Consider the following 21,091-nt stretch of genomic DNA (forward strand, 5'->3'; position numbering starts at 1 on the left):
AAAATAATATTTTTTAAACGATTTGACATTCAGCACTTAATTCAGCACTCATTCTCTTAAGCTGAACATGTTTTAAAAGCTAAAAATTCCAAAATCTGAATCTGTTCTAATAGCTGAAAATTACACTCTAAAAGCATTCACGCTTAATTCAGCTCTCATTTTTTCAAGCTGAATGTGGAAGTGAAAGCTAAAATATACATTCATAAACGATTTGGCTATCAGTGTTTAATTCAGCTATCATTTCATTAAGCTGAATATGTTTTAACAGCTAAAATTGCACTCTTATGCGATTTGGCATTCAGCTTTCCATTCTGTGATAATTCTCTTGAGCTGAATACGCATGTGGGTGCTGAAAAAATCTTTATTCAAGAATTTGACAATCACCACTCAATTCAGCTGTCATTTCATTAAGCTGAATAAGTATTGTGAGCTAAAAGTGGCACTGTTTGAGACTCCCTTTGGCTCTCAGCATTTAGTCAGCTGAATAAAATGAGTGCCGAATAAAGCAGGGAGTGCCAAAGCGCCAGATAGGCATGGTATGGAGCTGCAACTTAATCTATTATCATTGCAATGATAGCGCTTAGTTTTAGATCAGGTCAGTGCGCATATATTTCCATTTTCAAGCACTTAGTTCTTGGCCTCCTTAATCCGTTTATAGTTCCATGTTCAAGCGCTTAGTTTCAGGCCTCGTTAATGTACTTATAGTCTTAGCTTTCAGAATGTGCCAATGAAATATTTTCAAAATTGAAACATTTGATAATATTGCAATTCCAATATGTCCCACCCACAACAATTTTAAAATGAAATTTATGCAAAAACTCACCTTTGTTTACTCTGCAACTCTGGCTTGTGTTTGCTGGTAAAGCTGCAATCCCCAGCACCAGAGCTGTTAGAAAACTTGATTGATGATTTTGCAAAATGATAAAATGAATGAGTTGATAGAGAAACAGCTTATGCGTGTGCTTGTAGCTTTACAATTGCAAGCGCGGCTACTAGCGGCAGCAGGGAGTCTTTAAAAAGCTCCCGTTTTGACTGCGCCAAACACTTTATACAAGTTTTGGTGTTGGCTTAGTGATTTTTAAGTGGTGTGATGGCTTATTTTAAGTTAATTTAGATGAGATGTGATTTCAAGTCTTAAGTCTTAATTAGGTTGTTTTTGTAGTATTTGTGATTTTTTAAATATACTTTGTTTAAATATACCCATTAATAATAATATGACTTCACTGGGTTCGATGAGTTTAGCGATCTTAAACCATTTCGCGACCATAGACTGAACTTATACACAATAATTTCACTTATAATTAATTTTCATGCATATATCTCAAATATTTGCTGTAATACGGGTGAAGAACACTGCATAAAACACTTTTCCACAGTCCTCAGGCAGATATTTATACAACCTGTTCGTTGAGGTTATGTTATAACTACAATCTTTCAACTCATAGAATAGTCTTTGAGGTTATGTAGCATCGAAAATTTTGAACACGAATGTTTTATTCGATACAGGTCCGCAAATGCATGTCTTCGTACACAAATGCGGGTTTTTGAGGTTATGCAGACCCACCAGCTTTAAACTTCGAATGCTTTGAGGAAGTTTCTGGCTCAAAGAGTTGTAGATACAGTTCCAACGGTGAATTTTCAAATTTTTTCGCTTGCTTTGTATACGTTAAAACTAAATTATACGCAATACCACTTTTTTGAGGTTATGTAGTCGCGATAATTTTGAATCATTTAATCGGTTTTATGACACTTAAACACAAATAGAAATATCCCACTAAACACTTCTGATTTTTGCGCTGTTGTTATGTAGTGTAAATATGTTTAAAAACTATAATTTGAGGTTATGTGTAGACTTGTGCTTCATCAAATCGCTCCAAAGCAGTGTCGTAATTTAAATACAGTGCTCCGCGTCGATTTTCATACCTATTAAATTATATGAATAATAAAAAAAATTATTAATAATTGTAACAAAACGATAAATGTGATAGTTACCAGCGCCAATTTGTGTGCTTTCGGCGATTTTTCTTGTGTTCTACACTCTCAACTTCTCTTAATGCTTATACATTTATTGCCATTCATTTCGAATGTAAAAAAAATATTTACAATACAATATTTAACACAACGTATGCAAACGACGCATACATTACTCAACAACAACAACAACACCATTACAAATTCGCCTTCATGAAAGGCTTCAAATACTGTTGGAATGTTTTATTAACTGGTTCCTTGTTCATTGGATTCTTTTTGGCCGACTCGAAAATGCGTTCATAAACGCGACCATCGGCTGCACCCAAAGCCGAGTCCAACACACGATCGTGCACATCGAAGCTGTCGACTAGCGCAACAGCATTTGGACGCAAACGTTTAAGGCAATCCGCTAAACGAAGTTCTAACTTGCTGACATCGCCATCGGTGAGGTTAATGAACTGTAAGAAAAAAAATTTGAGGTTAGTAGAAGTGATAATGAGCTGAAGAGTAAGTGACTTACGCGCAACACATCACCCATGCGCCCTAAACAGGCATCCAGCAAATATAATTCTAAGATCGTTTGCAGCACAGCGCCCAAACCGGGTGATACTTGACGTATGAGCTGATTCAGCTCGCTGTACGCAGTTTGTGCGAGAAAAGCGCGGCCATGCAGCTGTGTGGAAATCATTTTTATTATTTGAATGCATTTTTAAATGCTTAATATACGTTGTACTCACATCTGCGGCTTGCGTCAGCTCAATGCCAACCAAATTGGCCGCCGTTTCGGGTTCATGACCTTGCTGGCGATGACGCTCCATGCGTTCGTATGCAATGCGCACTTTGCTGTTAAAATTGTACACTTATTATAAACCGTTATATATGAAAAATGTCTACACTCACTTCGCTGCCACAAATTGGAAAGCGTGCACGATCTGCTCCAGCGTACAATCGAATTCACCGAATTCTCTCTTCTTTATATAATCACTAATATATTGCACTGTCGGCACTACTGACTCACCGCTTAGCGCTTGCGCATACACTTTGACTAGATAGCGCGCAGTCTGCAGCAACAGCACGGTATTCTCGCCCTCATATGTGCACACAGCTGTGGTCATGCCATACATTGTGGGAAAATTAGAGCAATCCATATAGCCATGACCGCCACAAGACAAGCGACACACTTCCACCGCCGCCGCGGAGTCTGCGCTTGTGATGGCTTTTAAACAACAGGACAGCGCATGCATTTCCGGTAAGCGATCCATATTGCCTTGCTCCAACTCGCCCGAGACATTGTTGAACATATTCCATATGTGCTCGCCGGTTATTTTGAAAATGATCGCCTTGGCAATTTGTGGAAATACTTTCAATTGCTGCGTTGTGTGCTCGATAATTTGTGGCTCCGGTTTGCTGGTGATAAAAAAAGTTTAAATTTAATATAAAAATATTTAATGTCAAAGGTCATATATGCAGATTTCAACTCACTTCGGTTCTATGGGACTCTGACGACGCACCGCTGAGTAACGCATAGCAATCGTAGAGGCCTTCGCCAGCGTCTGCGACAGATCGCGTATGAGTGCAACGCGCACAAACATCATGGTGCCATAGGTGAGTACGCTATTCTTTGGCGCTACATAAGTACCATCGGGTAAAACTTGTTGATTCTTCATCAGCATATTATTTAAAGGCACACGCACATTCTTGAGCCCCAAATAACCGTTATTAACGGATTTCATGCCAATTTTTGGACCAATATCACCAACATCTATGCCCGGCATAGGCATATGTGTTTCCAAATCACGCAGTTGCACAATGAAAGGCGCCAAACCACGAAATACGCCTTTGGTGTAGAGTTGTGCCACGACTATGGCATGATTGGAAGTGTGACCCACTGCAATGTTTAGATGCAATTTAGCAAATTAACACTTCGAAAGATAAATAGAAGCTTGTACTCACTGCCACCCGGCCACCATTTGTAGGCACTAATTGTCGGCGTATTTATAACAAACTCTTGTGTACTCGCATCGTATTCGGCACGTGTTTCCAAACCGCGCAAAAACGTGCCATGACCCAGCTCAGTCTGTGCATATGTACCAAGTATATTACAATCCCAGGCTTTAGTCAGCCACTCGATTTGTTGTTCGACCGTACCTTGACCCATTATCGTTGGTACGAACATGACAAAGTGCAGCATCATTGGATTGCCCTCCTTAATGAGCGCCGAGCCAAGTGCGCCGCCAAAAAGTGCACTGCAATAAAAACAAAAACACGCAAGTTTCAAATTTGTGCTGTTTTACAAAAAATCGTGTTAAAACTCACGTATAAGTGTCCACATCGTCCTCACCGTCAGCACGTAGTTCGCGTAGCTTTTTAGCAATAATAACAGCTTTGCGCACGCTATGCTCGTACAGTTCTTTCGGTGACATATACGAGATGGGAAGGTCATCCTGCAGTTCGGGGTCATCCAAAAAGAGTTTCTCTGAAATTAAGAAGAAAAAAAATATTTAAATTTAAAAAGTAATATTAGAATTACTACGTGAGTTAAAACAGCGCGACACTGTGAACTTTGTAACCCTTACGGATTCAAAACCAATCAAAGATTATCAACACAGCAGCATTCCTCGAAACTGTTTATTGAGTTTTTATTAATGTGCCAATAAAAAATCTTTAGTTTATAAATCTTTGATAATAACTTTTTATATGCACTTAAATATTTTCGCTACTTTGAGTTGGATTATCTAAAAATCAGTTAAACAACTTTTTTTGTACACTTTTACTCAAAAAAAAAAAAAACCAATAAAAATTAATGGCACTGGGAGAATATGCAATTTTAATTGCAAAAATAACCGCTGAACTTTGACATTTAATATAATTGCACGTCTAGGTGGTCGGTGAACTAAGCAAATCAAGTTTATATTATTGTTAACCAATACATTTGTATACAGCTGCACTCACTCACTCACTTTTTATACACTAAATTACTTTTTTTTTTTCAAGTTTATATTATTTTTTACCAATACATATGTATACAGCAGCACTAAACTCACTCACTTTTTATACACTAAATTACTTTATTGTATGTAATCAATATTTTAATCTAATCACTTAATACAAATCGCTTGTTTAAACACTTTCTATGGTGGGATCAAGAACCATTTTGCTATAAAAATCATGTAGACGTGTCAATTGGCACAAAATAAATTCTAGAAGCGTCATTAATCAGTTATGAATATATGTACATTTTGCATTCCTGAATGCATATTTGCTTTTTTATAGTCTGGTGCACTTAATAATTGTAAAAAAAATATTTTATTAACTTGCTGGAAGTTTATTTACACTTCATAATACTTATTTTCATATTTTATATATTTATTTTTATGCACATTTTATGCGACTGATTTTATATTATATGCACTTAATATTACTCACTTATATTTTTTATTATTACACATTTTATTTTATTCTCACTCATTTAAGCATTAAAACATTTCTTTTTGATTTAATTAGGCAAACCACTTTTTATAACCGCTTACAATAACAGTGACTTAGTCAGCATATAGACAACTGTTAATATTGTATCATCCGCTATACGAAGTACAAAGTTCAAATAACATTTACTTCTAAATAAGTATCGCGCTATATATGCTTTTATGTATGTATGTATGTATGTGTGTAAAATATTCATTGACTACCTTAAAAGTGAGCAATTAAAGCATTTTTTTTATTTTAATAACTAATTTTGCAAGCAGAGCAGTTTAACGTGTTTTTGTGTACATAGTATGTACTTGTATGATGAACAGTTAAACACGCTTACTGTTACGTATACGCCGATGTGTTTAGACAACTGCAAATGCATGTTTGCATTCAATTCATGTACATATATCTATATGTACTTAAGCTAAACCTGCTGCTAATGCGGGTCAGCGCGCTAGAGGCGTTTAGGCAAGGTAAACACTTCCGCAATACCGTATATTTGCATATACAAACAAAAAATGCTGGTTTAACAGCTAGCACATAGCGCTAGGTATGTATGTATATATTTGCACACGCGAGCTTGTACAGATGGAAAAGTAGTGCACATATTTATTTACTTAATTTTTTATTTATTTGAAGTCGCACTCACCTAGTCTTTTTTTCGCCTCATATTTCTCCTTACCACCAAGCCACCAATAGGTGAATTCTTGTGTATCAAAGGAGGCCTTATCACGTTCTCTTTGCAAATCTGGATTTACTAGTGTATTAGCAGGCATTTTTCTTTGTTTTGATTTTACTTCCACTAAAGTAGCACAGAAAATAAACTTATAGATGCAAGCTTACTACCAATACAAATTTCGTGAACCTCTAACGTTGGTTGCTGCAACAATACTGACTACCACCAATGGCTTGGCGCCGCAGTTATTCACACAATACGAAATATTATTTGTTGGTAGCGTGTTTAACTATATTTTATTTAGTATTTGTATGTGTTTATGCCCCACAATAAAGTTGTAGCTTAGCAATGGAACGTTAAATGTTTAAGTTAATCTCACTTATTGTAGATTATCGGTATATATGTACGTACTTGAATCTAAGTACAAACGAAAACATACATATATATTTTATAATCGCTTATAATTTGTATAAATTCAATGAACTTTGCACCACTATTACTTATAAACAATCAATCCCCACGAAGCGTACAATAACTGATATGAAGCTACTATACACATAGGAGCGCAGAACTCTCAGTGCTTTGCTTTAGCTTTATATGCGGCAAGAATTTATTATACTGCTACTACAAAAATAACAATAAACATACAAATTGATTGTTTATTAACGGCGCATATTGTACACATTTAGTTTAATAGTTGTATTTGTTGGTGCGGTCGAGCTTATCAGCGCAAGCACTCCGAGTGAAAACGAGTTCACTACACCAATTAACAATTTAATTGACAAAAACACAATTGCAAACCGGTTTTAATACAATAAAATATAAACAAAAGAGTAATAAACTTGCAATCACTCTGCACTTTAGTTTTTCTTTGTAAAAAAAAACAATACCAAATTGCAATATAAACGCTAATTTGCGCTTCTGAGCGCTTTTTGACAATAAGCTGTCAGAATATACGTACAAAGAGAAAATGAAAACAGCTGTTAGAACGAAAGCTTAAATGTGCTGCCACCTAACAAATTTTTACAATAAAGTAAATTGCAGTAAAATCATATAAAATGCAATTTAAAGTGGTTTGTGGTCAAAAATTGAACAGCGTAGGGCACAAAGGCAAACTTAGCAGGATGTTTGTTCATTTTACTATTCGGTACTTAGGTTCTAAATTTACGTACGTTTGTATGTGAAAAAATATTAAAAGGGAAATAGTATACATCACTGCAATAACTTTTAAATATCCAATAATTTGATTTATAAAGGCTAATACATATGTATATAGCAATGCAAATATATCGTATATATTTAGATCTCACAAAAAAACGTACCATTAATCTTTAACTATGTTTTCGAGCCATTTCGTAAAATACAGCTCGATATCGGGTTATAACACATCGCCAATTAGCCTGCCGGAACCATGATTACCAAAAGGGTACAGTTCCATGTCCGGCGACGGATTCTAAATTGAAGTGAATTACTCCGGACTGATTCCTTCCGTTTAAGTCCTTCCATTAATGGATCCATTTGAAATCATTACAAAACAGTTTTATGATTAAATTATAAATTAAACAAACACTTATTTAAATTATGAAATAGACACTCCGCATTCTACTTGTGCTCCGGACAAAATACTTTAAAAAATGGAAACCCAAGCGCTAATTTTACGCTTGGCTGCGCTTCTTTTTCAACAAGCTGTCAGAATAAGCGAACAAAGCAAAAGCTCAATTGTGCTGCCAACCGATAGATGTCCACAGTTTTAATTTCTGGTTTTTGAATATTTTATGCATATACATATATATACTTAGGTTTACATATATGCAATATACATATGTATTTGTATGTACTTTTATATAAGTGCTGCTGTACTTATATAGATACCTATATATAAAACAGAAATATTAAAACCTTTGACCATTATTTGCATAACTATTAAACTGTGGATTGTAATTTCATACTAAGATGAATGCACGTACCTACACATCGCCAATTAACCTTCCGGAACTATTATAACCAAAAATGCACAGTTCCATGTCCGTCGACGGGTTCTAAATCGAAGCGAATTACTTCTAACTGGTTCCTTCCATTAGTGAACTCTTTTAAAATCTTTGTGAAACAGTTTTATGATTAAATTATAAATTAAACAAACACTTATTTAAATTATGAAATAGACACTCCGCTTTTCACTTGTGCTCCGGACAAAATACTTTTAAAAATGGAGACCCAAGCGCTAAATTTGCGCTTGGCTGCGCTTCTTTTTCCAACAAGCTGTCAGAATTAAGCGAACAAAGCAAAAGCTCATCTGTGCTGCCAACCGATAGATGTCCACAGTATATAAATTTAATTTTGGACATTTTCTTTAGATAATAAAATTAAATTTGTAATTTAAGAATAATGCATTTTTTTAATAATAAATAGAAGCAAAATAGGTATTATATATTCTTCGTTTCAAACTATTTTTCTGTTAGGTGTGAAATGTTGAAAGCTTCCGGACCTAGTTTTTTGATAAGCAAACTTAGCTGAGGTTAGTAACAGCTGATTGTTTGACATCTCAGTATTCATAATTTAAATTCTTAATTTACGTATATGTGTGTGTATTTTAAAATGATTGAAAAGAAAAGTGAATACTTTATTTCTTTACATAAATTGTTAAAAGCTCTAAACGTTTTTTGTTAGCTGAAAATATAACAAAATTTGGAAACTAAGAAATAGTAGAAGTTCTATTATTGTGGCCGCATAAAAAGTCAAATACATTTGGTGGTTATGCCCGGAAATTAATCTAGGCTTTTCCGTTTAAATAGCCTCAATTCACTGGGAACTTATGGCAAAGCAAGACTTCCGCTTGCTAATACACTTGAAGGCAAGGTAAAAATACCTACAGTGTGGAATGCTAAGTAAAGCTACAGTAATACAGTAATACAAAGAACCGCTTGTGGGTATTGTGCAGCCGAAAGATTGTTAATCAAATATATTTTGTATATATTTAAGAGAATTGCAGCACAAACAAATGGTTTAAGTGAGTAGTTAACGTCTTTTATAAAATGTTACTAAAAGAATATGTTGAAATATGCTTCTTAGATCTACTTTCTTCTGACCAGTCGCTCCCGTCATACGGATAATAGCGTGTGAGAATCTGCAATCTCCTTTAAGAATATAAACAAGAATACAAATCTACTTACACACATGTACGTTTATGTATGAATGTTTCCATTTACACAATTCTTATGTTTGTTGCTTAATTTAGTTCATTTATTTTTACTATTGCAATTTTTCATTTTTATACCACGTCGTACATTAATCATAGCTTTGTGGTGATTAAGTAGACAGACAACAATCAAGATAAAAATAACAAGAGAAAATGAAAACAAACTACGTACTACATACAAACATACATACATATATTGTAAAGTAAACTCACCTACACATACATAGTTCGACAGATTACAACGTCCATACTAGACACGAGCGATGAGTTCGTTGCTTTGATTAACAGTAGTAAATGAGAAATACTTACAATAAGCGCAATTGTCATGCAACAGCAAAAGCTATAATGACAAAACAACGTGGTTGCATGTACATTTATCTAAAGCACTATATGCTTAAGCGCCTCAGTGGACACTGCTCTACATGCATATATACTCACTATTTAATACAATACAGACACACGCATGCCATTAAAACACACATAAAAATGCGTTCGACGCTAAGCGTCATCCCCGTACTGGAGGATTGCATGTTTTGGCCACTATATTTCACTACAACTTAAGACGAAGAAGAGCGTACGGCGCACTTACTAATTTACACATACAAATAAAGCATTACAACTACAACTACATATAAACATACATACAGTATACATAGTGTAGTGTCTCACACAAAATTCCTCACCAACATTCAGAAATGCGAATTGAAATTGCAATCTGGTACTTCCACTTCATTAGTGCGACTTAACTACTGAGCAATGACCAATAGCCCCTAGGTTGCCGCGAACGTCCTGTCCTTCAAATACAAAAACAGCAATAACACGTAACTCACACCTCGTTAAATGACGAGCAGGCAAATATTGAAGCAATACAACCACCACCCGCACCAACACCATACGGATAGTGTGATGTTCTCATGACGGACACTAATCTTCCAGACACGTAAGGTGGTATGTAGGGGCGTTATATTACAATGGAACGATTGGCACAGTGGTATAAAATGGTGAAAAATATGTTTGAGTGAAAAAAATTAAATAATTAAAGTGAAGTGTGGTGAATACAAGTGATGTGTAGTGAAAAATATTAAAAAAAGTGGATGGAATGGAGTCAAATGTGTGGTGAAATATGTTATAGCTGAGTGTTATTATCTTAATTTACTCGATTTTACAGCTGGTTTTCTGGGCGATCTGTTCTAAGTACGGAAGAGCTAAAGTTCTCGTGAAATTACTTTCCAAAAATTATCGGGTTATGAAGCATGAACAGTCTTTAAAACCATATATATCCGACAGTTCGATTATAAATACACTTCGGGATAGTTAACTGTAAGTTTTGTAACGAGTGTAAAGCTACGAGCTTCCCCAATAAAGTTGTATTACTCATAAAAATTCACAAAACAATTTATTTTCTAATTCCATACAGCTCGGCAATACTCACCACTGTGTCATCAACGCTTTGTTCTTATGTATGCCGCTTGATAGGTTCGTTCGTGCGTCTAACGGACGCCTAATTAACTTTATGGATCATCATAGTCTTTGTATTAGTAACGGCAACAGCGACGCGGCAGTGACTAACGTCACTACTACTGCACCTACACATGTATAAATCCACCTTAAACTCACCACCAGCCGCTCGAAACGCCGAAACCTACTTCTTCAACTTGTGCTGGCAGTGCAACCTTCAGGGATTAAAGTGTTTGCACTGCTTCGTCGAACAAACGATTCATGGCAGCTGACAGCGTATAACGGTGCGCTGCGCAACGCTGCGCTTCGCCACTGTACAACCAACAACCCCTCCTGGTAATCGTCACACTGCCACGCCAACCCAAGTGGGCAGTAAATTGAGGCGACACGCGTCGCAGCAAATGTCAATTGTCTTCTAAAATAATGTCGCTTTGTGTGTATAGGTGTGAATGAGTACAACCGCGCATGTGTGTGTGTGCGTCCAAGTTGCCGCTTGCGCTTTGTAGGTGTTGGTCAGCGCTATAGAGTTGCTTCATCGCTTCATTGAGTTGCGTTTTGTTTTGTGCGCACCGCCAACGGCAGCGGTTGTCCCCATAACAACGTACGCGCGTGAAATAGTGAAAAACAAGCGAAATAAACATATTTGAAATTTATCAAATTAAGGGAAAGTCCAATGACAAAACGCTATTCGATTGTGGTAAAACGTGCGTTGCGAGCAGTAACGGTGTTGTTTTGAAGTTAAGCATTCAAGCTTATTAAATATCGCTCGCGGCACAAATTTGTTGTAGGCGTCCGGACATTACTAAATGTGTTCTTTATAGATTTCTTTGTGTGGACAGCAAGAAAGCAAGAAAAGTGTGAAAATTAACTTTTCTAAAGTTATATAAAGGAAATTCACAAGTGATATCTGAAAGTGTGCTAAAGGTGAGCTCGTGAACCACAATATTTTAATAAAAATCAATTAAGTGTTGCCGGTCGCGTAGAATTTCTGTGTTTCGAACGAGTTTCGCACGACTCACGGTGGAAATTTAGTCGAGAACCCAAAGGGGCCTGAATAATATTCCAAAGATTTTCTCCTTCGACAGTTGTGGTTGCTTAATCGGAAAGATTCCCTTTGAAAACGTCTCAAAGTCCTTTTGAAAACGTTCCAAAGACTCCTTCGATATTTGCGGTTGCTTAATCGGAAAGAATCCCTCGGAAAACACCTCAAAAACCCACGAAGTGTTGTGTAAAACGAACTCTCCTTGCTCGCATTTTTCTTCGGAACTCTCCAATCGATTCCCACAGCGGGCTCACAATCCGGAAGCTCCATTTACTACTTTCGATTTTAAAATATACCAGTTCAGGAACTCTATATTCTCCAATGTGTTGAAAATTCCTCAGTAGCGTCCACTTTCCAATAGTGATAATTACGCTAGGATCACTACAAAACTCTCAGCACAACATCCCGTATCTTCTTAAAAGTTACCAAGACTATATATGAGCTTGTGAACGACATAGCCCTTAGGTCTTCTTAGAATTCCGTATTAAAACTCGTCTTACAATGAATACTAATGATGTCGTTAAGAACGTTGGTCTGAGAAGTCAAACTAGGGCTTTAGCTTGACAGCATGTGAGACTCCGTTGAGTATACAGGGTAATAGGGTTGGAACTCTCCGAATCAAACTCAAATTATACCTAATAAACTATATCGACCGTCAGTGAGACTCTGATAAGGCTTTTGGAAGAGGAGGCTTGTGAGAAGCTCTTCCTCTCTTCCTATTTCTCTCTTTGATAACTACGATTTTTTATGTCTTCTCTCAACTCGGACGACTGTTCGCTCTTCAGGGATTGTTATCACCATCTTATGTCTCCGTACCATCCATCCGGTTCAGACCATCTTATGATGGTCTATTTTGTCGATGGTTTCGTGAGTTCTTATCTTTTCAATCCCACCGACCGCTTTAACATGCGTAGCCAACAATTAAAGTGTAACAAGTGTTCAAAATAGTAATCGGAAGCTCTATGGAAAGCTACTTTCAAAAACTTGGCTTACTCTAAGATTGAGAAGGCCATATAGTAACTCGAAATTTATTCAAAGATTAGGAATATGGAAACATTGACCTCACCAAACCACTGTCGCTCAGTAGAAGTACGGTTTAGCGGAGTATCTTTAGACTTCTAAATTTGAGAAGGGGATGTAGTAAGTCGAAATTGATTCGAGAATAAGAAAACTGGAAAAACCCGGCTAACCTAGTCGCTGCTGCTCCGTAGAAGTATAATTTAAAGAAGTCTCTTCAGACCTGCACCACCGCCTAACTCTAGTTTCTCGTTTCTTTAGTTTAAATAGTTAAAGTGAAATGCGATTTGTGTAAGTGCCTGCGCGTCAACAATGCTTAACGTAACGCGAGTAGTATTTTTAGCAATCAACCCCACCACCTACACTCTCAAACTCAACTACAAACCACAATAACCACTGTATGCCACCCACTCCTCTCGCACCCGGTTGCTTGGCAAATACATTAAACGTTCGTCGCTTGAATGCGCAGTGACATTTACGGACGCAACACAAAAACGGAACCCGATGTTCCATCATTATCAACAATGATGGAAGTGCCATCAATGAGACCAAGCGATTTGTAAGTCAATGAGTGGTATGCGAAGGACGCGGGGCCAGGAAATGAAACCATTAATAGTGCACGTGAAGGTGTCTGTTGATGACGACGGTTTCGTTGTTTATTGTGTGTATGGACTAGAAGTTTCTCACTAAATTGGACACAACAAGACGGTTGAAATGTGCCGGAGTGTGCGGTAAAGAGGGATGAATGATACAAAGTAATTGTTTGGGTTTGGGAAAGCTAACGTCAGTATGTGTGTATGTATGTATTTATAACGGGACATGAGCACCGGAAATCACTTAGCACCTAATGTGGCCACAAGCGTTCCAGCCGATAAACTTTGTGGCGCGTCCTTTTGTTTCGTTCGATGATACATAACGGTTTATTATTATGATTAACATTTATTTTGAGGAGAGCACATTAAAATGCCGCACAAGTTGGGAAATCACTCAGCCGCAATGTGGCTTATGTGTAGGTGAAAGGTCGCTTTACCTCGCACGTGGGTGGATTACGTATTTGTGCGACCTTGACTGTCAAAGCAAGTAGTGTTCCTATGAGCTCCGAGCGAGTCGGCTAGTTGACATTTATGCATAAAATAGTTGAGTTGCGGTACTTACCGAGAACGTACGCGGCTTTGTAACTTCCGTTTTAATATCCTCTAGTTTACTGAAACTCACTTCCGTGCAAAAACTTACAAATGCCTAAACTAACGGTGTATTTCCTTTCACTCTTTTCAGCAATATGGCTCGCGTAACGCTCGCAACAACAACAACGCACACCAACTCCATAATCTTTACAGCGCTGTTAATCGCTTTTCTACAGCTCGCCGTTTTCACTACGCCAAGCGTCGCGTCCATCGCTACGCTCGCACCCGCACATGCGGCCCAACTCTCGAGTAGTATTCCTCAAACCGAAACGAATGCCAATACGATTGCATCGTCGGCAGCGCATGAGCATGGCGTATCCACAACTAGTACGCCACTGCAGGCCCCTGCCGTGTCCACCAGTGAACCCGTGATCGGCGCTGAAACTGCTTTGGAATCGGTTAGCACAACTGCACCGGCCACAAGCACCATGGCAAGCACTACAACAACTACCGCTACAATTGCGCCCGAACACGACATCATCGGCTCGCCGGGTCCGGATAAGCGTGAGCAGGACGCTATATTGAAGGCGCTCGATTGGTTGAAGGAGAAACGTGCTGCCGATTATGGTTGGGGCAATGACACGCATGTCGTTATTTTGGCTAAAGAGTTGTCCGGTGCACGCGATCCCACTGATGCCGATGGCCATCTACAGATCATACAGGAGCTGGAGGACACTTTGTCTGTAAAGGAGATGGAAATCGAAATATTAGCTATGCTGGATCGTCATCACACGTTGCCGAAACCATTAAATCTGGAGAAACTGGCGCGTTATGTGCTTGCGCTCGGTTCGCTGTGCAAGGATCCGAAACATTTTCATGGACACGATTTAGTCGCCACGCTGCAGCATCATGAACCGGCGCAAGATAATGAGTTCGCTTTGGCCACGCTGTCGGCGTGTAGTGCGGCTGCGCATGTGCGCAAGCGCCAAATACGCCGACTGCTGGATATTGCGAGCGGCGTAACGGATCAGGGTGTGGACACCATTGCCATGGTTATATTGGCGCTGCGCTGCATTGTGACCGATCATCGGCATCGCCATCTACAGCACTTTGTACGACGGCCTGCCAGAGGATTGGCCAGTTTGCAGGATCCACGCGGCAGTTTCGGTTCGTTACGCAGCACTGCATTGGCCATGCAGGCGCTGCAAGATCTCGAACACGATCCGGCCGGCTCGTGGAACCGTACTGCCGCATCGAAGTGGATATTGAGTCGGCAGCGCGAAGATGGCGGTTGGACTGAGGAGCCATTGCACGACGGACAGGATCCTGGCATCGGTGTGGGTCTGACCGCGGACATTATATTGGCGTTGGGTTGGAAGGGTTTGGGTGCGGTGCGTGCACTACAATGCGATCATGTGATACGTGAGAACAGCGACCAAGCTTCAGGTAAGTTAGCAAAGTTTCATAACGCTTTAAAGCTTAATATTATATACACTCCCCAAAAAAACATATGTATGTACCAAAAAAAACCAAAACCAAAAAAAATCACACAATTATACTTCACTAAAACACAACAACAAAAATATACGCAACAAAACAATTGAAAAAAATTCGCAAAAAACCACAAAACTCAATTAGAAAATGGCGAACCAAAACTAGCTGTACCCTATGGACTTACATCATCGGCCGAGGAATCGGACTCGCGGAATGTCTCCTACACGTACACACTGTGGGTGGGCTCGAATGTGACGGAATCGTACTCGCTCTCACTGGTCTCACCAAAGAACACCAGTTTCTTCAAGGCCATGACACAGGCTGCCGATTTGGATCAGCGGTAATTTGCTAAGCAGTATACAGAAGCTTCTTACAACTTTATTAATTGTTTTTTGGACCTTTGCAGATTTGCTTTTGAAGCGCGCGAATGGCCTAATGGACACTATGTACACACACTAGCAGGCAAGAAGGAGGAACCCAGGGGGTAAGCTTTTGAGCAATGCGATTTTTGCGACTCTTTAATTTGCATAATTACGTCTTCTCCAGGTACAACTACTGGCTGCTGTATCGTTTGCCTGAGCTACCCGATCCTAATAATGCACCCGGCAATCAGCTGATTGCACCAGTCGGTAAGTGAAAGTCCTATAAAACGAATATCTTGTCTGAGATCTACGTTGATTCTGAGAATAGTATCAAAAAAATTGCTGAAAGAACCTAAAATTCCGGCGAAGAAAAAACTGCTCTCGAAAGAGCAACCCATTTTCGGGTCCGACATAAAATTTCTTTTACAAAACCTGAACTGTCTTTCCGAGCCTCAGAGTGCGACGAAGTCTTAGCAAAAACTAGAGATGGTCCCCCACAGAAAAATGTCTTCTGAGATCTGGATTTCGGAAATGTTCCAAATTTATTAACTCACCTTTGCTTGAAGCTTTTGAAATTCCACTGCCTGGAAAACTTAAACGACGCTCGAAAGAGGAACCAAACTTCTGGTTCCGATATAAAATTTAAGAAAGCCTGCACTGTCTTTCAGAGCCGCGAGGTACAATGAGGTCTTATCAAAAACTAAAGGTGTTCCCCAACTGGAATATCTCATCTTTGATCTGAACTCGAGGATTATTATTTACATTTTGCTGGAAGATCCACAAATTCTTAAAAAAGCTCTATCTGACGTTCTGAATTCAAACAGCTCATATTTAAAATAGGAAGATGTAAATTAATTGTCGATAATTAATTCGTCTTTTTTTTTGGGTCTTGGGCAAATCATTTCAAAAACTGAGCTCAAAAGACAGTTTTCAAATACTGAAACTGATTTTCTGGATCCGACCTACAATTGTTTTTATAAAGTTGAACTGTTGTTCAGAGGCTCAGCATATAAAAGAGTTTTACCGAAAACTATAGATGTTCCCCCACTGTTCGGTCAACGTAACCGGAAAGGACTCGGATTTTTTGACCGGACAAGGACCGTATTTTTCTTTTAATAATTTAGGAATATTTTTTGGGCACCAACAATAACAACAGAGCTTTTGGATCTCAAGATATATATATAAGTTTAACGCCTGGATTTCATCCAGTCCAGTTGTCTCTGAGCAGTCTTCTAAGATTACACTACCTAGACAGCTGTACAGGAAAATCTTTTTCAAAAACTGAGCTCGAAAGAATGTTTTGAACTGCTGAAACCGATTTTCTGGATCCGACATAGAATTGTTTTTATAAAACCTGAACTGTCTTTCAGAGCCTGAGCGTATAACCGTCTTTTTCTGTTAATAATTTAGGAATAATTTTTTAGCAGCAACAATACCAACAACCAGAGCTTTTTTATCTCAAAATATCTCTCCTCAGTTAAATGCTTTAATTTCGTCCAGTCCAGTTGTCTTTAAGCAGACTTGAAGTAGTAGCGTCTTCCAGGAACAACAAAACGTTATCCGACCCAGTTCCTTAACGCTGTTGTCGACGCCATGTCTATACAAGACTTCTTGGGTGTCAGACTTGCAGATAAAGCGCTCGAAAAAGCTCATTTTGAAGGTCCATCGTTAAAACTTCTCTATGGAGACTCTTGAACTCGTTCCTCAACTTATTTCGTAAAACGTTACAACAACAATAACTTTTGTAGATCCGAAAACGATCAGTCTGGGGCGACGAATGCGGTTTATATCCAGCCAAAATCGAACCCCACGGTCACATAAAAATGTTTAGAAAAAAGTGTATATTTTTACAACAACAACAACATATATTTTACTTTCAAAGACCATGTCTTTATAAAAAATATATTATTTTCCTTCACTTTCAGGCGTCGATGAGCTTATGGTCGAGGATGGTGAGCACTATTTATACTGGTATAAAAAGCTCTAAGCACTCTAAGCGTATCAAATAAACAGCAATAGAGGAAGTAAACATTAAGTGGGGAAGTGGTATGAGGTGACGTGGAAGAACCAAACCAACTACATATACATATATATATATATATATAAAAGTATGAATACTAATATATACATACATACAATATACTGCTATGAAATAACAGGAGGCCATAAATAATGAAGTAAATGCGAATACAAATATACACAACCAATATATACATACATACAACTACATTAACGGTAAATACAGTATAAGAGAACGATAAAAAATAAATAAAATTAGAAAAAGAAAAATAAAAGGAAAAAACTAAAAGAAAAATAAAAAGAAATAAAATAAAGAAAAAACAACAAAAAGCGAATTAATCAAACCAAAAGTTCCGCGCTTTAGCCAAGGCAAATGCAAAATTACAAAAATAAAAAATAAAATTTAAAAAAATACATAAATATTTTTCGAAATGTGAAATTAATATAAATACTAAGAAAATGCTAATTAAAGTTGCATAAATATAAGAAGAAAGAAGAAGAAGAAGAGTATTGACATAAAAAAAAATAAAAATAAAAAGAAATAAATAAAACAACAGAGACAAAGAAATGCTATTAATAATGCTAAAAAAGCGAAATATTGATAAACGTGATAAGGCATGTGCAGGATAACAATAAGAAGCAGGTGAACAAAGGTCACCAATACAAGCACACACAGACACATTCATTATACAGACAGACAGTTTGCCAAAAGCAAACACATATACATACAAAGAATCATGCAGACAGATATATATATAAGGACATACATACATATATACATACACAAATATACACATATACATACATACATACATTTATGCGCATCAATAGCAGTGTAAAGGAATTAATTAATATTAAATATAGCAGCAGGCAAAATCGAACGTCCATGTTAACTAAATTGTGTCGTCTACATACACATATACATAAATACATACATACATGTAGGATAATAAAGCTTATATTGTAATAATGGGTTAAATATATATACACATACATATATGAGAATGCAAAATGTGGGGGAAAAATACATACAAACAAAATTTAAATTGTTTTTGGCAACGTTTTAAAAAGTTTTTTAGAAAAAATTAAAAAAAAAATTCTTAAAAAGTAAAAAAAAAAATAAAATGTTATTGGCAATGTTTTAAGAAAAATTTGAAATTTGTTTCAATTTTTTCAGAATTTTTTTATGTTGATTAATTTTTAATTACTTTCAAAAAATACATACAAACAAAATTTAAATTGTTTTTGGCAACGTTTTAAAAAGTTTTTTAGAAAAAATTAAAATAAAAATTCTTAAAAAGGTAAAAAAAAAATAAAAATTTATTGGCAATGTTTTGAGAAAAATTTAAAATATTTTTCGACTTTTTCAGAATTTTTTATTTTAGTTGAATTTTTAATTATTTTCAAAAAAATTAATTTTATTCATATTTTTCATTTTAATTTTTTTTACAAATAATTTTTTTTTCTTTTTCCAATTTATTTTTAATTTTGTTATTTTTTGTTACAAAAAAGTTTTATGTATTCATACACTCATACCCATATACCCACATACATACATATAAACAGCAGATAAATTAACAAAATTCTTACATAACCTAAAAATTATATAAACAAATTACAAACAAAAAACATTTTATGAATAAAATATATATTAAGTTGTTGAAAATGATTTGAACGTGGCAAGCAAATGAGAAAATATAAAATTTATATATAATAAATATTAATAAAATGTCATAAAATAAAAAACATGCTTTAATAAAAATAAATAAATAAAAAATACAAAAAAATATTTAAAATATGCTTTAATATAAAATAAAAATAAAAGCAAAAATAAAAACAAAAACCAAAGCAAAAACAAAAATAAAGAAACCTAAAAAAATTTTTATTTATTAATATTTATTTAACAAAAAATATAAATAATTAAAAAAAATTATAATTTAATAAAAAATATAATAAATATATAATAAAAATATTTAATTCAAATAAAAAAATAGCAAATTAAGGCAAAAATATACAAATACTCAGCAGAGATAAGCAATTAAAAGCTAAAAATGGCAGCATAAGCAAACAAAAAAATATTTTTTAATAATCAGATAATAAATAGCTAAATTTTAAGCATTAAAATATTAAACTGAGCAAGGCATGAATTTAAAAGTATATATTTTTTATTTAAAAATAAATATTTACTTATATTTTATATTATATCAGGAAAAATTTTTAAATTTATTTATTTAAGAAAAAATATACAAACTAAATATTTGAACAAGGCATGGTATAAAAAAACATTTTTTGTTTTAATATAAATATTTTTCATGAAAAATTGTTAATTTCATGTAATTATAATTTTTTTTAATAAATAAAAAAAATTTTTAATAAATAAAAAAATTAATACTTTTTATACATATATATAAAATAAATATTTTTTATTACTTCAAATATTTTGTTTGCATACTTTTTAGAAGAAAAAAATTAAATTACGTTAAAAAATTATTTTCGTAAATTTTTAATTTCATTTCGTGGCATAATTTTGTCTAAGTTTTTATAAAAGATGTTTTAATTACTTTTTTTATTTTTTTATATTATTATTATTATTTTTAATTTTTATTATTTTTATTTATTTTTTAATTTTTTTTTCACTTTTTTAATAAAAAAAAATTTCAAATTTTTAAATAATTTTTTTTTCGGTAATAAATCACTAAAATAAAAAACAGAAAAATTTGTAATTTTTACAAAAGATTACGTTTTTTTAAACATAATTAAAAAAATATAAAAAATTCTAAATTATTAAATTTGTTTTTAATATTTAATTAATATTTATTGGTTTGTAAAATTCCCAAACATATTTTTATTTTTTATTTTGGTGATTTGTTAAGGTAAAAAATGTTAAAGTAAAAAAAATTTCGAAATTCAATTTAAAAATTTTTAATAAAAATAAAATTAAAAAAAAATATTTATTAATTTTACATTTAATATTATTTTTTTTTATTTAACTGCATTTAAGGTAAAAAAAAAACAACAATTTAAAAAGATCAAAAATTAATTTTAATTTTTTCCAATAAAAATTAGTTGAATAAAATAAATATTTTTTTTTAACTATTTTATTATTACTTAAAAAAAATGTTTAAGAATTTTGAAATAATTATTTTTATCTTAATAAATTAGTAAAATAAAAAAAAATTGTTTTACAATTAAAAAAAAAATCCAACATTTTTTATATTTAAAATATATTTTTAAAATATTAAATACAAAGCATTTAATTTT

General features: G+C 35.0%; 3 protein-coding genes across 8 annotated transcripts in view; 1 reads left to right on the forward strand and 2 right to left on the reverse strand.

Annotated features, from left to right (window-relative positions):
* The window catches only part of LOC128922326 (uncharacterized), a 323,101-nt gene extending 321,181 nt beyond the window's left edge, over nucleotides 1-1,920 (reverse strand). For all 3 annotated transcript variants that reach the window (XR_008471557.1, XM_054232397.1, XM_054232396.1), the window contains exon 1: nucleotides 824-1,920. The gene's annotated coding sequence lies outside the window, so the exon portion shown is untranslated. The remainder of the gene's footprint in view (nucleotides 1-823) is intronic.
* Nucleotides 1,921-2,045: 125 nt separating this feature from the next.
* On the reverse strand, nucleotides 2,046-6,963 carry LOC105218484 (probable peroxisomal acyl-coenzyme A oxidase 1). Its single transcript, XM_011194100.3, has 8 exons — nucleotides 6,092-6,963; nucleotides 4,288-4,447; nucleotides 3,925-4,217; nucleotides 3,454-3,859; nucleotides 2,872-3,378; nucleotides 2,709-2,814; nucleotides 2,492-2,644; nucleotides 2,046-2,429 (listed from the first exon to the last, which is right to left on the reverse strand). The coding sequence occupies exons 1-8, from the start codon at nucleotides 6,216-6,218 to the stop codon at nucleotides 2,169-2,171; spliced, it is 2,013 nt and encodes a 670-aa protein (XP_011192402.1). The 5' UTR covers nucleotides 6,219-6,963; the 3' UTR covers nucleotides 2,046-2,168.
* A 1,734-nt stretch (nucleotides 6,964-8,697) lies between these two features.
* On the forward strand, nucleotides 8,698-18,574 carry LOC105218486 (uncharacterized protein CG3556). 4 transcript variants are annotated; one of them, XM_054231482.1, is made up of 7 exons: nucleotides 8,698-9,125; nucleotides 9,188-9,294; nucleotides 14,107-15,401; nucleotides 15,594-15,789; nucleotides 15,856-15,933; nucleotides 15,996-16,078; nucleotides 17,737-18,574. In XM_054231482.1, exons 3-7 carry the CDS (start codon nucleotides 14,111-14,113, stop codon nucleotides 17,796-17,798), a joined length of 1,710 nt encoding a protein of 569 aa, XP_054087457.1. In that variant the 5' UTR covers nucleotides 8,698-9,125; nucleotides 9,188-9,294; nucleotides 14,107-14,110; the 3' UTR covers nucleotides 17,799-18,574. The 4 variants fall into 4 exon arrangements, with proteins under 4 accessions (XP_054087457.1, XP_054087458.1, XP_011192404.2 ...); XM_054231483.1 differs by lacking the exon at nucleotides 9,188-9,294; XM_011194102.3 differs by lacking the exons at nucleotides 8,698-9,125; nucleotides 9,188-9,294 and adding an exon at nucleotides 11,334-11,696.
* The last annotated feature ends 2,517 nt before the right edge of the window (nucleotides 18,575-21,091 follow it).

Source organism: Zeugodacus cucurbitae, chromosome 5, assembly GCF_028554725.1.
Source record: "Zeugodacus cucurbitae isolate PBARC_wt_2022May chromosome 5, idZeuCucr1.2, whole genome shotgun sequence".
NCBI classification, from domain to species: Eukaryota; Metazoa; Arthropoda; class Insecta; order Diptera; family Tephritidae; genus Zeugodacus; species Zeugodacus cucurbitae.

Bases quoted from the DNA above. Each gene is read 5' to 3' on its own strand.
- LOC105218484 (XM_011194100.3), bottom strand. From the start codon at position 6,218: ATGCCTGCTAATACACTAGTAAATCCAGATTTGCAAAGAGAACGTGAT. The intron at 3,860-3,924 runs GTGAGTACAAGC...TAAACATTGCAG, and splicing joins CAAATGGTGGCCGGGTGGCA to TGGGTCACACTTCCAATCAT. The intron at 3,379-3,453 runs GTGAGTTGAAAT...TTTTATCACCAG, and splicing joins CAGAGTCCCATAGAACCGAA to CAAACCGGAGCCACAAATTA.
- LOC105218486 (XM_054231482.1), top strand. From the start codon at position 14,111: ATGGCTCGCGTAACGCTCGCAACAACAACAACGCACACCAACTCCATA. The intron at 15,790-15,855 runs GTAATTTGCTAA...GGACCTTTGCAG, and splicing joins GCTGCCGATTTGGATCAGCG to ATTTGCTTTTGAAGCGCGCG. The intron at 16,079-17,736 runs GTAAGTGAAAGT...CTTCACTTTCAG, and splicing joins TCAGCTGATTGCACCAGTCG to GCGTCGATGAGCTTATGGTC.